General features: G+C 34.4%; 1 protein-coding gene across 2 annotated transcripts in view; it reads left to right on the top strand.

The window, feature by feature from the left end:
- SNTG1 (syntrophin gamma 1) overlaps positions 1-16,969 on the top strand; it is a gene marked incomplete at both ends in the record, with an annotated part of 256,536 nt that extends 239,567 nt beyond the window's left edge. For both annotated transcript variants that reach the window (XM_080694666.1, XM_080694665.1), the window contains one exon: positions 16,811-16,969. In XM_080694666.1, the coding sequence (XP_080550792.1) occupies positions 16,811-16,969 (159 nt within the window). The remainder of the gene's footprint in view (positions 1-16,810) is intronic.
- Positions 16,970-17,075: the final 106 nt, after the last annotated feature.

Raw genomic sequence — 17,075 nt, 5'->3', positions numbered from 1 at the left:
GGGAGGAAAATGGGGTAGGAATTGGGGAAGGGCTAAATGAGCATGTATGCATATATGCCACTTCCATCTTGTACTCCATTAAGATGTAGTACTACAATGAAACAATAACAGAGTCAAGAAACAATCTACCTAATGAAAGAAAATATTTGCAAGCTACACATACATATTATAAAGAGCAAATTAAAAAAAAACCCTCTCCTATCTTTCCATTCAAACTTAGCTAGGAAAGGGGTTTTTTTTAAAGGCTGATCTTGAATAATGAGGGTCTACACCTGAACATGTGTAAAATTATGAATAAGACATGGTTAACCTGGACAACCATTGGTGGGAGGGGGGAAGGGAAAACAGGGGCGGGGGGAGAGGGCACCAAATATAGTTTAAATGTATACTATTTATGTTCAATAAAAAAATTGTTAAAAAAAAAAACCCAAGGAACTCCAAAAACTCAACAGCATATAACATAACCATATTAAAAAATGATAAATAATTTTTAAAACTTATAAATGATGTCAATAGAAATTTCTCAAAACACCACATACAAATAGACAATAATTATGTGAAACAATACTTAGCATTACTAATTATTATAGAAATGCAAATTAAGGTCACAATGAGATATGACTTTACAACTTTCAGAATGGGTCTTATCAAAAGCATTTAAAGATAAGTGTTGGCAAGGATATGAAAAAAGGTAGTTATTATTGTACTGTTACTTGGAATGTTAACTAATACAGCAATTTTACAAAACAATATAGCTATTCTGAAAACAAATGAAGTTAAAATGGCAATGTTTTGGTTAGATGTTTATAGGATGTAAAGTCAGTATGTTAAAGGGGAATCTGTACTCACATTTATTTCAACATTATTCATAATAACCAAGATATAAAACCTACCTAAATGTACATCAGTCAATTGCCAGAGTACAAAAAAGATGTTGTACAGATACACAGTAGTACTATTTGGTCTTTAAAAAAGAGAAGTCATAACTGGGTATGATGGCACTCACCTCTAATCCTAGTACTAAGAAGTTTGAGATGGGAAAACCACAGGTTCAAAAACAGCCTCAGCAAGTAGCAAGATTTTCAGCAACATAGTGAGATCCTGCTTCAAAATTAAAAATAAAATATGACTGGAGGTGTATCTTGGAGGTAGAATTCCTCTGGGCTCAATCCTTAGTATCACACAAAAAGAGGGAAGTTATGTCATTCATGACAACATGAAGGCTTTGAAGTCCACTGGACTCAGTTAAATAAGCCTGGCACAGGATGTTAAATTCAGCATAACCTATTCATATGTGAAATCTAAAATAAAGCACCTAAGAGAAAGAAACACACTGATTGCCAGGAAGTAGGGGGGGAAGGAGATGGAGAGAAGTTGGTTCAAAAATACAATCTAGTCAGACAAGTCTAATGAAAAAACATACTTGATCCTGGGATGGTGACATATGTCTATTCTTGGGAAGCTGAGGTAGAAGGATTGCAGATTCAAGGACAGCCTCAGCAATTTAGCAAGGCACTCAGCAACTTAGTGAGACCCTGCTTCAAAATAAAAAAGTAAAAGGGCTCACTCAGGGTATAGCTTGAAAGTAGAATGCCCCTACGTTCAATCCCCAGTTTCGAAAAAGAAAAAAATTTAAAAATGTATTTGATGCAGGAAAACAACAAGAAGTTTGTGGGACTTTTACTAGGTCTTTGTTGATGAACTCCCATCAACAAAGACCTAGTAAAAGTCCCACAGACAAAATACCCACAGGTATTTTGAAGCATTTAAGTGAAGAAGATTAAATATTGTGTAACGGTTTTCTGTTATACTGTAGAATGGTTTTCTGCCTTCTTTTAGGCTGTAGGACTAAGTATCATGGTCTTTATTTTCCTGTCTATGTCCATTGGTATACTGGGTTCTCTGTATCTCTACTGTCTGTGATACACAGCACAGAAAGGGAAACTGAGAACTTGTCATCATAATGTCCCTTGAATACTGATGTCTCCAGGTTTGCAGCCTGCTTTCTTCTCTCCCTTTTCAGAATGTTTATATGCTGATTACCACATATATGTTGTCCATGGGTTTTAATTACATGTAGGGGAAAAATTAAGAAACAGTTTGTCATTACATCATCTCAGAAGTAGAACTATATTTTTAAACTACTATTAATGTCACATAAAAAATTTTTGACTCATTTGTCCTAGTTTCTCATCTTCCATGATTACAATTATCCCAATGAAATATTGACAAAATATTTAAAAATGACAATAAAAATAGATTTCATATGAATAAAAATGTTGAGGAATTTGAATAGTTCAAGAGAATATAACATGTGTGTGTGTTCGTGTGTGTGTGTGTGTGTGTGTGTGTGTGTGTGTGTAGAGAGAGAAGAGAGAGAGGGAGGAAGGAAGAGAGAAGGGGAGATAGAGATGAGAGAGAGAGAGAGAGAGAGAGAGAGAGAGAGAGAGAGAGAGAAGAGGGAGAGAGAGAGAGCACCTGGGAATTGAGCCAATGGGCCTTTTTTACCTCTGAACTATACTCCCAGGCCTTTTTATTTTTTGTTTTTGAAACAGGATCTCAATAGGTTGCTGAGAGTCTCACTATTTTGCTGAGGCTGGTCTAGAACCTGAGACCCTCCCATTTCGGCCCCCATATACTGGAATTAGTTATGCTCTACCACTCTTGGTTCCCATTTAACTTTTTTAAAATTGGATTTCCAACTTCAAAAGTTAAATATAAAAAGTTTAGCAGCCAGACATGGTTGTGCATGCTTGTAATCCCAGTACTTGAGAGACTGAGACTGAAGGATCAATGTTTGCATACAGTGTCAGCTACTTAGTGAAGCCCTTCACAAATTAGTGAGAGCTTTTCTCAGAGAATAAATATTAGGGCTGGAGATTTAGCTCAGAGATAGAAAGCCCCTAGGTTTGATCTCCCATACTCCAATAAAAAATACAGCTAAGCAACTGCTGGATCATAAATAAAAACAGAATCCACAGGAAGAGGTTACCAAATCAGCATTGTTGGTGTCTGTAGATGGAGGCCACCATCTGCACCATTAGAAGCAGTTTGTATCTACCTCCCCTGTTCCATTAGTCACACTTAAATAGGATATTATTCCTACCCAAAATATTAAACAATATTCATTTATTAAGTTCAAGTTTTATATTTTTATTTGATCCCTATTTAGCAGACTGGATGCTGATAATTTTATGCAGATAAACAAATAAAATGAAACCTAAAACTACTGCTTTTTATAACATTACTTATAATGTTTAACTGAATATTTTATGGTGTCAGTTATTTTTGTGCTTGTTCACTCCTGCCACTATAATAATAATTGAGAATAAAGAATTTCACAGATTTGTATAGATTATCACAAGATACTTACTTGTAAAGCTTTTACCAGAGCATTTTATAAATGAATATTTAAGTATTTAAAACCAAGTTATGGAGTCTAGGCTTCTTTTAGTTGAATGCAAGATTATACTTTGCACATATTTCTGTAAAAAATTAATCATTCCCTTAAATAGAACAAAATATTTATCTTTTATTTTTCATATATCTTTAAACATAATTTTATTGGTGCATTGTAATTATACATATAGTGAGGTTCAAAGTGATATGGACATACATGCACACAGCACTTGGCGTGATTCCCTCCACATCCCACGCCACTTCATCTCTCCCCACACACTAGTGAGACTGGTAGTGATACCTTCATATATGGATATAATGTTATTTAAATTGTTTTGTTCATGAAGTTTTTTTCTTCCCTTTCAAGGCTCACTTTTTCTTAGTGTATACCCATTCCAAATATATTGATGGCAAGAGAACAAGAGAATATTTTTATAGCTTAATAGTTAATGTGACAATTGATGGAACTGGCAATGAGAACTCATTGGGCAAGTACTCTGTCACCAACATGTCCTCCACACATCGAAAAATTTCAACAGTACCAGGAGTAACTTTTCAGTCTTTGGAAGTGGCTTTTGAAAGCACAGCATTCATCCTGCATTCTAAAAGTGGAGTGTTCATGATCTAAATAACTCTGAAGGTCCTTCCTCTTCTTAGCAATAGTTGAGAGCCTATTATTTCTCAACATAAATTTTGGAGGAGGTATTTATACCCTAGTAACATTCTGTCATATTACTGAAGTTGTGATTGTGTGTGTGTGTGTGTGTGTGTGTGTGCGCACACACACTGGGGATTAAATTCAGGGGAATTCTACCTCTGAGCTACACCCCCAGACTAATTTTTTTTATTCTTTATTTTGAAACAAGGACTCACTAACTTGCAAAGGGCCTCACTAACTGAGGCTAGCCATGAACACGGATCTTCCTGTCTCAGCCTCCCAAGTACTAGGATTACAAGTGTGCACCACCATGCCCAACTCTTGTGATAGTTTTTAATAAGAAGCTAAAACCCTGTGTATATATGTCAGTGATAAGTTAAAAAAAATTTTCCATCAAAGTTAAAAAAATAAAACTACCCTGCTATGGTTATGCAGCCTGTAATCCTAGCACTTGGAAGCTTAAGATAGGTTGAGGTCAGCCTCAGTAAGTTTACAAGATCCTCAGGGACATAGTAAGATCCTGTTTCAAAAAGTAAAAAGAGATGGGATATATCTTAAAGGCAGAATGCCCTTTGGATCAATCCTCAGCAACACACACACACACACACACACACACACACACACACACAAAACAGAGTGAACTATGGATCCAAAAATGTGGTCAGATTTGATGGCAATTATGATGTTTCTTTTGACAATGAATAAATTAAGATATACTTCTATGAAATAATATGAAAGAAATTTTTAATAAAACATGCTTTTTATTTAATACTACATATATACATTCCCAAGCCACATACATTAAAATTGGGATTATCTTATAATAAATCTAATTTGTTTGGGGGATATCAGTTACTTGAGTTGCATTACATGTTACAGGATTAAATACTATTTTGGTCATGGAAAAATCTCAGAAAAACTTAGGTTACTTGGATGGATGGAGGAGGTGGAGTAAATTTGGTTTTTTTGTGTGTGTGTGTGTGTTTCTTTTTGTTGCTGTTTTACACCATATAAGACTAATGTTGTAATACAGAATTTTGCTATACTTTTTACTCTGAAACTGGAGACACATAAATTCTCACTTCAATACTCAGAAGCTTAATAAATTTCCCATCAGTTTTCTGAAGCCTCATTAAATTCTCTGAAATTTCTTAGTAGAACAAGAAAATGGTTCCCAATAAAAGCCATGAGTAATGCTATAGCTTTCTGACAATTTGCACAAAGCTCATTTTGTTGCCATTGGGAGCTCAAATAGTGTCTCATATATGATTTTCCTATGTGATGTCCATAGGGACAGTACAATGAGAATTACTAACATGTTCTCATAGTTGTTATATCTAAATTCTCTAGCTAAGTATTTTTGTCATACTAGTATATGTTTCTTTTATGCATATGGTTTTTTAAAATTATATCTTGATGTAGCATGGCAACTCATTCCTCTGATGTATATAAAAACTGAATTATCAAAGCATGAGTTTAGCTTCATTCATTCAGAACAATTTTTCTCATGGAAATGCTTTTCAAATATTTCATAAACTAGTGTATAGAGTATATCAGTTCTAAAGTACTATATTTGAGATCAGAAAGGCAGGATAGTGCCTTAAAATACAGCAATAAGAAAAAGAAAAAAAAAGTTGCTTTTCTGCTCACTGAAATGACTAGTGTAGAGTTTGAAAACATTTGGAGATAGAGCTCATCACTGGAAGTCCCCTACTCCTGGCCACATGGTCTCAAGGACTTATACTGTTCTAAGAGGAATTGCAAATGCATAAAGATTTATATCAAATGACATTGTCTAGATAATCTCTATAAATCTTTATTTTCTCATTTTAAATTATAAATACAAGTGCCTACATTGAAGCGTTCCTCCAGATGAAAGCATTCTGTGGCTTGAACACAATGATGGCTTATGTTGGATACTTAGTAAATGTGTATACAAAACCCTCACCAAAGCATAAGTGAAACACTGAAATATATATAATTTTTATAGTCTCACATCATAGTCTTATATTATTATGTGGATCATGTTGACAATGGCATATATTCACGCAGTAGTTGGTGCCCTATTCTATACTTCTCGCTTCCCCTTTTTTCTCCCTCAATGTTATATTCACATATATACACTATGTATATATTATATATACATAGTCGCATGTAGATGTCCTGTTAATGACCTTTAGTTTTCTTCTTCCCCTACCCTTTCTTTCTGGCTGCACTGAGGTTTCCCCTCCATTATCTGGAGTCCCTCTGATATCCTTAATACTTCCTAGCTTGAGAATATTTTTGAGAAAACATATCTCTTTTACAATGTTGGTGAGAGTGCAAACCAGTTCACCTGCTATAGAGATCAGTGTGTAGATTCCTTAGAAAATGGTGGATGCATCCTCCATATGATCTAGCTATACCACTACTGGGTATCTTTCCAAAGGGGTTGAAATCAAAGAACTACAGTAATATTTGCATACCCCATGTTTATAGCTGCACGATTCACAGTAGCCAAAATATGGAACCAACCTAGGTCTTCATCAACAGATGAATGGATTAAAAATTATGGAAAATACACACAATTGATTTATACTCTGCATGTCGCTTGTATTCTGTGAAATTTCATTTAGAACTACCAATAAACATAAGGACAGGGGTGTATGGTAAAAGCAACTTTGAACCCCTGGCTCAACTATAGGAGACCTTTTAAACTCTTTGAGAAAGATTGAGGATTCTGGACTGTTTTCATCTTTGAAATCAATGTTTTCTTTGCACATCACTTAAGGATACTGAATTTTTCAGCCTATTTGTATCAAGAGTCCAGAATTCTTGGTGGACTAGAAAACTTACCCTGAAAACAAATACAAGCAGGGTGTGGTGGTGCACACTTGTAACCCTAGCATTTAGGAAGCTGAGACAGAAGAATTGCAGTTCTCAGACAGCCTCAGCTACTTAGGCCCTTTGCAACTCAGTGAGACCATATTTCAAAATAAAGAATAAAAATAGGGCTGGGGATGGTCTTGGAAATAGAATACCCCTGGGTTCCATCCCCAGTATCAATGAAAAAAACACATCATCTGCTGCCAAAATGAGTAGCTGTCAAGAGAAGCATCTCCATAGTGTAATTTTTAAATAAAAACTCACCTCTTACATACATAAAAATGAAACATTATTAAAATTGTATTGACACAGTGTTAGATTTTGTTGAATGCTTTTTCAGTATATATGGAAACAATCTTGTGATTTTTGTCCTTAGTTCTGTTTATGTGGTGAATTACATGAATTGTTTTTTATATATTGAGTCAGCCTTGCATTCCTTGAATAATTCTGACTTTGTCATGGTGTATAATTTTTATTTTTTTATTGGATGCATTGTTATCATTGTTATAATGTTGTAGAGGCATATATGCACACATCATTCATTTAGCCCTTTTCCAATTTCCACTCCATTCCTTTCCCCTTTCTTCTTCCTCATGTTTAGTTTCGTATTTGACTTTAATATGTTTGTGAAAGTACATTCTGTACATTAGGTAATTTTACTCTTCTCCTCTCCAATCCCTCTCAGTTAAGTGACCTTATTTGATCATCTATGGTGGCTTCTTCTTCATTTAGAGTTATCCAGTTCCATCCACTTTTCTGCAAATGACATAATTTTATTATGGTTTTCTAAAATTTTTATTGGTGCATTGTATTCATACATCATAATGGAGTAAAAATCTTGTGTAGACATACATGCACACATCACCCAGTTAGCCCCTACCCAATCCTTACAACATTCCCTCCCCATTCCTCCTTCCCATGCTTGGCTTAGTAGTTGAATTTGATATGTTTAAGTACATTGTGTGTTTTAGAGAATTTCCTTCTTCCCCCCTCCTTTCACCTCCTTTAGGTTGTCTTATTTGATCCTCTATAGGACTTCCTTTTTCATCTAGAGTTCCTCCTATGACCCATTTCTTCTTATCTTTCACATATTAGGGAAAGCATCCAATTTCTTATTTTTTCTGACTGACTGATCTCACTTAGCATAATGTCCTCCAGTTCCACCCATTTCCCTGTAAATGATGTAATTGTGTTTTATTTTAATGTCAGAGTAAAATTACATTGTGTACATATCCCACAGTTTTGTAATCCATTGCACCAATTTGCAATTCCACCAACAATGTTTCGGTCCTTGATCTGTATTGATTTGGTTCTATTTTGCAGGGTGAAAGGTTAGGATTATTTCCATTTTTCTACAAATGGATAACCAGTTTTTCCAATGCTATTTATTAAAAAGGCTGTCTTTTTCTAGTGTATATGTTTGACACTTTTGTCAAAAATTAATTGCCTGTAAGTATTAAGAATTTTTTTGTGGATTTTTATTCTGTTCACTTGAATTATGTGTCTATTTTGGTACCAATAACATGCTGTTGTATTACTATAATCTGTTGTATAAAGTCAGGAGACTCTTTCATGTTTCTTATTCCTAAAATTGTTTTGGCTATTCTGGTTCTTTTGTTTTCTCATATAAATTTTAGGAGTTACTTTTCTAGTTCTGTGAAGAGTGGCATTGGTATTTTTTTTTTTTTGTACTGGGGATGAAACTCATGAGTATTGTGCCTCTAAACTACACCTCCAGTCCTATTTTTAGTCTTTTTCTATTTTTTAAAGAGAGTCTCACTGAGTTGAAAAGGGCTTCACTAGGTAACTGAGGCTGTCCATGAACTGATATCTTCTGGTTTCAGCCTCCTGAATTTTGGACTTACAAGCCTGAGCCACCATGCCCAATTCTGTATTGATGTTTTAATAGGAATTGCATTTACTCTGTAGATAACTTTTGGCAGAATAATTATTTTTATTATATTTTTTCTTCCTATTCAAGATCATGGGATGTCTTCCCATATTCTAAGATATTCTTCAATTATTTCCTTAGTGTTTTCAATTTTCATTGTAGATACCTTTTACCTTTTTCATTAAATTCATTTCTGGATATGTTTTTAATTTTTATAAAGGAATTGATTTTTTATTTCTTTTTCAGTGGATTCATGGCTTGTGTATAAAAAAGCTAATATAACCTTACAGTTATTGAACTGGCTTACTTTGCTGTCTTCAAGTTTTACCCACATGGCGATGTGGTTATTCCTTACCTGTATCCCCTAATACCTCTTAATTTTTTTCCTTTTTAATATACACTTATTGGTGAATTATAATGACACATAATGAAATTCAATGTGATGGAAGCATACTTGGACACATTAACTTGGTATATTTTCCTCTGGATCTCATTCTGATCCCCCTACGCATATTAGTAAAGTTGATAGTGATTATCTTCATATTAGAATATATCATTCTTTGAACTGTGTTTTTCTTTTTCTCCTCCATACATCCCTCTCTTGGCCTGCTTTCACTGTTTTAGTGAAATTCTTTCTCATTTTTCTGCAGTCTCTTCTGTTTTCTATATTCTCTCTAGTCTTTACATAAGAATGAAAGCATATGACCCCTGGTTTTCTGAGAATGACTGGATACCTCTTCTTGGTACCTTCCCCCAAGAGTTTAAGTCAGAAAACTACATTTATTCATACATATAAATGTTTATAACAGCACAATTTACAATAATCAAATGATGGAACCAAACTTGGTGTCCAGCAACAGATAAATGGATAAAAAAGTGGTATGCACATAAAATAAAATTTTAACCAGGAATAAAAAAAGATGCAATTTTGGGAAAGTGGGGGGGAACCGAAGAAAATTATGCCAAGTGAGATCATGCTACTTTATTTTGGTTGCTTTATTTTCTTGACTATAGCTAGCATATTATAAAATATTATATTTGTATATTTATGTATTACTCTTATTTTGTCTATTGTCTCTGGAATATAAGTTTCATAAGTCTTGCTTTTTTATATTTTGACTGTTTATATTTTATTCTAAAAGAAATAAATGTAGAGTAAGCTCTCAGTTAATATTTATTGTATAAATGCATACTTGCATTTTAGAGATCATTTTCTTTTCATTTTTGTTACTAGAAAATGAACACAGGGACATTTTATCTCCAAACTATACCCCCTGCCCTTTTGGGTTTTTTTAAATTTATTTTAAAACAGAATCTCATTAAGTTGCTGAGGGTGTAATCAAGTTATTGAGACTGTCCTCAAATATGTGATCCTTTTCTTTCTACTGAGATAACAGATATGCACAAAAGTGGTACCCAGTTTCATAGCTTTTAATTCATGAGATTCATTGGGTTATGGAGGATTAGAAAAGTTTTGTCGTAAGGGAAAGGTCTATGACTTAGTGGAACTCACCTGTGGATTATCAACAGATAATGAACTATGGACTTGAAAGAAATGGACTAGAATCCAATAAAAATGAGTGAAAGAGTAGCAACTCACTTGAAGAGTTTGTACAGAGTTATCATTGAAGCCCTAGGACTGGGTGTGACTGATATTGCTAGCCAAAGTAGCAGTAGAAGAAGAGTGAACATTGGAATTCATGGCTAGTCTATTTTAAATCTGCAACTGTCTTCTATCTTCTCTAATTACCTGTCACTGTTTCCTGGCTACCATCACCAACACTAAAAGAAAAATGTCAAATTACTAGTAATTAAATTACCAAGATTATTCCTCACAGACATAGAAAAATCAGTCCTTAAAAAAAAAAAAAAGAATAGCCAAAGTAGTTCTCAGCAACAAAAATCATGCAGGAGGCATCACAGTACCTGACTTTAAACTATACTACAAAGCCATTGTAATAAAAAATAGCATGGTACTGGCACCAAAAAAGATACATAAACCAATGGAGCAGAATAAAAGACTCAGAAACAAATCCAAACATTTACAGCTAATTGATTTTTTACAAAGAGGCCAAAAACATACACTGGAAAAAAGGTAGCTTGTTCAACAAATGATGTTGGCAAAACTGGTTAACCATATGCAGAAAAATGGAAATAAATCCCACTTTCTCACCCCACACAAGAGTCAATTCAAGATGGATAAAACACTTGGAAATTAGATCAGAGACCTTGAGGCTCCTTGAAGAGAGCATAGGTCCAACACATAGGCACAGATTAAAAAAAAAAAAAAACAACTTTCTTTAAAAGGCTGCATAGGCACAAGAAACTAAAAGACAAATCAATACATGGGATTGCAGAAAACTGAAGAGCTCCTGTATAGCAAAGGAAACCATCAAGAACTTCAACCAAGTGCTAACAGATTGGAGATTTTGCCATGTACTCCTCCAATAGAGGAGTAATATTTAGAATATACAGAGAACTCAAGAAACTCAGCACTAAGAAAACAAATAACCCAATCAAAAAATGGGCAAGTGAATTAAACAGAAACTTCACAAAGAAATTCAACTAGTGAATAAATGTATGAAAAAATACTCAATATCATTAGTAATCAGAGCAATGCAAATAAAAACTGTCCTGAGATTTCACTTAACTCTAACTAGAATGGCAATAATTCAAAACACAAACAACAAATTCTGGCAAAAATATGGAGAAGTGGGAACATTGTTGGTGGGATTGCAAATTAACCACTTTGGAAAACAGTATGTAGCATACTCAGAAGAATGGGAATGACTTTACCATTTGATCCAGCAATACCATTTCTGGGTATCTACCCAAAAGAAAGGAAAATCAAACTACCAAACTAATGCATGTGTATCCAGGTACCTAGCTGCACAATTCACCATTGCCAAACTATGGAACCAGCCAAAATGTTCATCAACAGATGAATGGATTACAAAACTGTGGGATATGTACCAATGGAATTTTACTCAGCCATAAAGAAAAACACAAATACATCATTTACAGAAAAATGAATGGAATTTAAGGACATTATGCTAAGTGAGATTAGTTCACAAAAATTAAGAATTGGATGCTTTCCCTAATATATGAAAGCTAGGGAGAAATGGATAACAGGAAGAACTCTAGACCAAGAAGGAGATTCTGTACATGAGCAAATAAGGTGACCTAACTGAGGAGATGGGAGGGGAAAAAGGGAAACTATCTAAAGCACATGATGTACTTAAACAAACATATCAAAGTCAGCCACTAAGCCAAGCATGAGAAGAAGGGAGGGGGAAGGAATGGGGCAGGAATTGGGTAATGGCTAATTGGGTGATGTGTACATGTATATCTCCACTATCTTTTATTCCATTAAAATGTATGAATACAATGCACCAATAAAAATATTTTCAAAATGTAGTCACATTCACCATTTCCAAACTATGGAACCAGCGAAGATGTTCATCAACAGATGAATGGATTACAAAACTATGGAATATGTACACAATGAAATTCTACTCATTCATAAGAAAAACACAATTATGCCATCTAAAGAAAAATGGATGGAACTGGAGAACATTATGCTAAGTTAGATTAATCAGCCACAAAAAATATAAAATTGAATGCTCTTTCTAATATGTGAAAGCTCAGAAGAAAATGGGTCATAGGAAAAACTCTAGATGAAGAAGGAGATAGTATAGATGAGAAAATAAGGTTTCCAAACTGAGGGAATGAGAGGGGGGGAGAGGGGAATTTTCTAATGCATATGATGTACTTTAACAAACATATCAATGTCAATCACTAAACCAAGCATGAGAATAAGGGAGGGGGAAGAAATGAGGTGGCAATTGGCGAATGGCTAATTAGATATGTGCCTGTATGCCTCCATCATCTTGTACTCTGTTAAGATGCATGACTACAATGCAACAATAAAAATTCTAAAAAAGGTAAGACAATTTGAATTCTAAACTTTCAAAAATACCTAGATATTCAGAGATTTCTGACATTTCTATAGCCAAAGAACAGTCTCCAATTTAATAAAGATGTGGTAGAATTATTTTCAAGAAAAAGTTATGTGTCATTGTACTTTTTGTGCTGTTATTGAAAAGAGTTTTGGTAATAATTTTAAAATATATTGGAAGATTGCTCTTGTACTAATTCTAACTTCAAAATGTAAAAAAGTACTCAGGGCCTGGTTGCTGTCAGGCACTCAAGCTGCTTGTAATAATGTAGAGTTTTCTCACTAATAGTAATTAGCAAGAACACAGAAGCGTTGGGATTCAGGGCCTTCTTATTTTTAAAAAGCAGATAGGCTGAAATTCCCCAAGGATGCAGGGGGATGGTACAGGTCTTTGTCAAGTTGGGCATATAGCAGAAGTGGACAGATACCAGATGACCACTTCTTAACAAAGATGTAGGCCTATACCTGCATCAAGGCAGGAAGAAGGCTTTTGGTTGAGCAATAAATCCTCATAATCATAATCCTCATAATCATAAACAGGAGGCCTGCATGAATTTAATGGACTCATACCTAGGTCAGAAGATTATTGAATGGGAAAGATGAAGGATAATGTATTTTTGTAAAAACTACTTTGTATCCAAAAAATTCAATACCTTATTTTTAAGTTATTCTACTGCATTTATTTCTTTAATGCAGTGCTTTGTAATTTCTGTCTTTTCTTTCTGCCTTTATACTAATAAAATTGCTTAAGATTATAGCAGAAGAATTTGACTATCCTTTTCTAAAATAGCTTAAGAACAAAAACCCACAGCTACATCTCACATCATTATATTTTCAGCACCCAATGGGGGTACCATTACAGTTTTGGAATGGCATCATTACATTTTTGTTCTCTTATAACATTTAACAATATTCTCTTCCTCACTGAAAGTGGATGTGTTGTCACTGTTTTAGTTTTTAACAACACACAAAAACATCTTAGATTCTTTCAAGTTTTTTTTTTATCCTTTTCATGTCAGTTAGACATAAAATGAGTCAGTATAACAAGTATTTAGTGTTCACAGAAGGAACAAGCTGGCTGCACAGAGAGTAACAGTGGAGAAAATAATGAGTCAAGCAAGAGAAAAGCTGCTGGTCTCAAATATCATATTACTAGAACCAGAGAAGAAGAGTCCTAAAAATAAATAAAGACAATCATGATGGCACTGTTAAAGTCTGTTGGTGAAAGAATTTTAGGTAACTAGAATAGTTTAATGGTAACTCCAGTACTGGGGAAGCTGAGTGAGAAGAATTAGTTTTGAGGCCAGCCTAAGCAATTTAGTAAAAAGACTTCGTTTCAAAATGAAAAGGGCTGGGATTTGGCTAAAGGTCAAATGGCTCTGGGTTTAATCCCCAGTACCAAAAAAAGATATAAAAAGACAAGGAAGGAAGGAAATAAGAAAGGAAGGAAGAAAAGAAGGAAGGAAAGAAGAAAGGAAGGAAGGGAAGAAAGAAGGAAAAGAAAGTTAAACTGTCTTTGGTATTTTCTAGAATGAGTACTATTTACATAAAAAAACTGGTTATCATATGGTGAAAGATAACTACTGGGTAACTACTGAGCCAGCAGAGCTATATCTAAAATGCTGCACAGGCTTAGGAATACCCATCATGCCTTACTGTGCTTCTAAGAAAATACATTCAGGGTGAAGTGTTTCATCAAAATAACTTTCTGGTGCAAAGCACATTATGATGTCTAGTTTATTATTCTTGTTTTCCACTGCCATATATTATAAATTTTAAATGCTAAAAATAATAGTGTGAAAATCAACTATAATTCTACCCTTTATTACAAATATGTAATGAAATAGCTACAAGACTGCCAGAAACTTTCTATGCCTTAGTACCCATTAATTACACTTACTGTGACAAGTTTCACACATTAACTTTATTAACTACACAAATGTACTGGTCTTTCTTCTATTCTGTTGGAATTACAACACGTTCATGGGACAATTGTTGGTCTGAACAAAGACATTTATAATATTATGTTTTAAAATCTACCTTAAACATTGTCTTTGAATTTACAGATACTAAAACATAATTTTTGCTGTGAAAGAATTTCTTCTATGTTATTACAATATTCATATCGCATATACTTCTAAATGTTCAAAACCAATTAGTGGGCTGTAGTTAATTTTTACTTTTAGTAAATATGTCATTATAATATCAACATGATGGAACACACCTATAATCTCAGTAAATTGTAGGTTGAGACAGGAAGATCCCAGGTTCACAGTCAGCCTCAGCAACTTATCAATGTCCTCTACAACTTTGTGAGGTCTGTTTCAAAATAGAAAATAAAATAGGGCTAGAAGTGCAACTCAAAGGTTAAGTGACTCTGGGTTCAATCCCCAGTGCCACAAGAAAAAGAAACACCATTTATACCATTAAATAACCAATTATAACAATTATAATTAATATATAATTATTTTGTGAGGTAGTAAAGATTCACCCAGAAGTGTTCTTCCCTACACCCTAGCCTTTTTATTTTTTATTTTGAAATAGGGTCTTATTAAGTTGCCAAAGCTGGCCATAAAAGTGCCATCCTTCTGTGTCTAACCATTTAAGTACTGGGCTGACAGATGTTTTCCAATTGGCCCAGCTAATGGATGGATTATTTATGAGTGAGCTGTTTGTCACCTAGTGTCATGAATATTCATCCCTTCTTGCTTTTAGTATTTTTATTCAGTTTCCCATGACAAGTCATAACTTCTTCCAAAGAATGTGAAGAATATTACTAGATCACACTGATTTGTGTTTATTATTTGCTATATGCATACAGATAAAGAGATAAAAAATAGTTGTTAAGGTACTCCCAAGAGTCTCTTTTCTTATATATTATCACAAGTAAAATCCAGCTTTGCGAAACACATTTTTTGTGCAGTATTTATGAGTTCTAAAGTGGCATTCATGAGCAATAAGCCTTCTTAGTTCTCCTCTCTTGCATACACCATGCTTTGAAGTCAACCTCTAACACACAGAATATTTGCATACTGCTATGGTCAGAATTCTTATAGGAATGATCTAAAAGATTGGCTGTGTAACTTAGAGTAAATAAGATTTATTTTTCTTATGGTTTTGGATTCAGTTCAAGTGAGGCTGGGGACCATGGATCTAAGGGCATGTTGAAAGGAGAAAGAGAAAGAGAGAACATGGGCTGTGTGTTTGGCGTCATGGAGACTGGAAAAGAAAATGATATCAGAGAAGAGGGGTTGCTGCTGTGTCTAAGTCTGATCATGTAGACTGTGATTATTTGGAACTGGTTTGTGAGAGAAAATTGGAAGAGACAGATTGTGGCTAGAAAGGCAAATGGTACACTGCTCAGGAAATTTTGGAGTGCCAATAAGACTCAATAGAATAGAAGCCACATGAGTTTTACTTTGGCAAAGAATTATTTCACATTTTGCCCATGTCCTGAAGTTTTATGTGAGATCAAATTTAGATGATGGACTAAATAAACTCGTGAAGAAAATATCAAAATACCCAAACTGCATTATGGATATTGATGTCTGTGTTCAGTGAACTGTACACTGAATTTCAGGAGCAGAAATTAAAGCAGTGACATTTTATAGATTTGCAGTTCCACTCATCTGTCCTGCTTCTGGCCTCAACTCCATCTGATGCCTCATGGAGAAAGTGGACTCCTGGTGGTGCAGTCTTAGAGAGTATATGTGGCTCTTCCTTTCCCTCTTTGGTATCTTTCTTCTGGCCAGGCCACACTCCAGATAAATCCATTGTAATTATCCACTGCTGGGACAACAACTCTAATGACTCAATTACATCATATTCAAACATTATTAAATAAACTCCCTAGGGGACATTTTATATCTAACTATACACATACTATCCAGAATTGTCTATAATTAAAATTAGTTTTCACAGTTTAAGACATCATTGATTGTAGTCACATTTATTTCACTTAATATATACAGCTATTATCAATTTGGAAATAAATTGGTTTTTATAGTGCCTCACCTGTTTTTCTTTCTTTTCCTCACAGGAGCTCGAGTTTTCCAATCTTTTTGCAGTTCTTCACTGCATTCACTCCTTCTTTGCTGCCAAGGTTGCTTGCTTGGACCCTTTATTTTTAGGCAATCAAGCTGCTGCTTCTGCTGCCACCAGCTTTGCTACTATGAGCAAAGTGAAGTATACCACTTGACAGCTGAGCTCTGCACTGATACTCCCCCTAACTGGAGAAGCAGAATAAGCATATTCATTTCTTTATACCATGGAGAAACCACAACACCACCAGTCAGCAGCGAGCC

The sequence above is a fragment of the Muscardinus avellanarius genome (assembly GCF_963383645.1).
Source record: "Muscardinus avellanarius genome assembly, chromosome: 4".
In the NCBI taxonomy this organism is placed as follows: domain Eukaryota; kingdom Metazoa; phylum Chordata; class Mammalia; order Rodentia; family Gliridae; genus Muscardinus; species Muscardinus avellanarius.
Note: the sequence above shows the minus strand (reverse complement) of the source record. Positions and strands in the feature narration are given on the sequence as shown.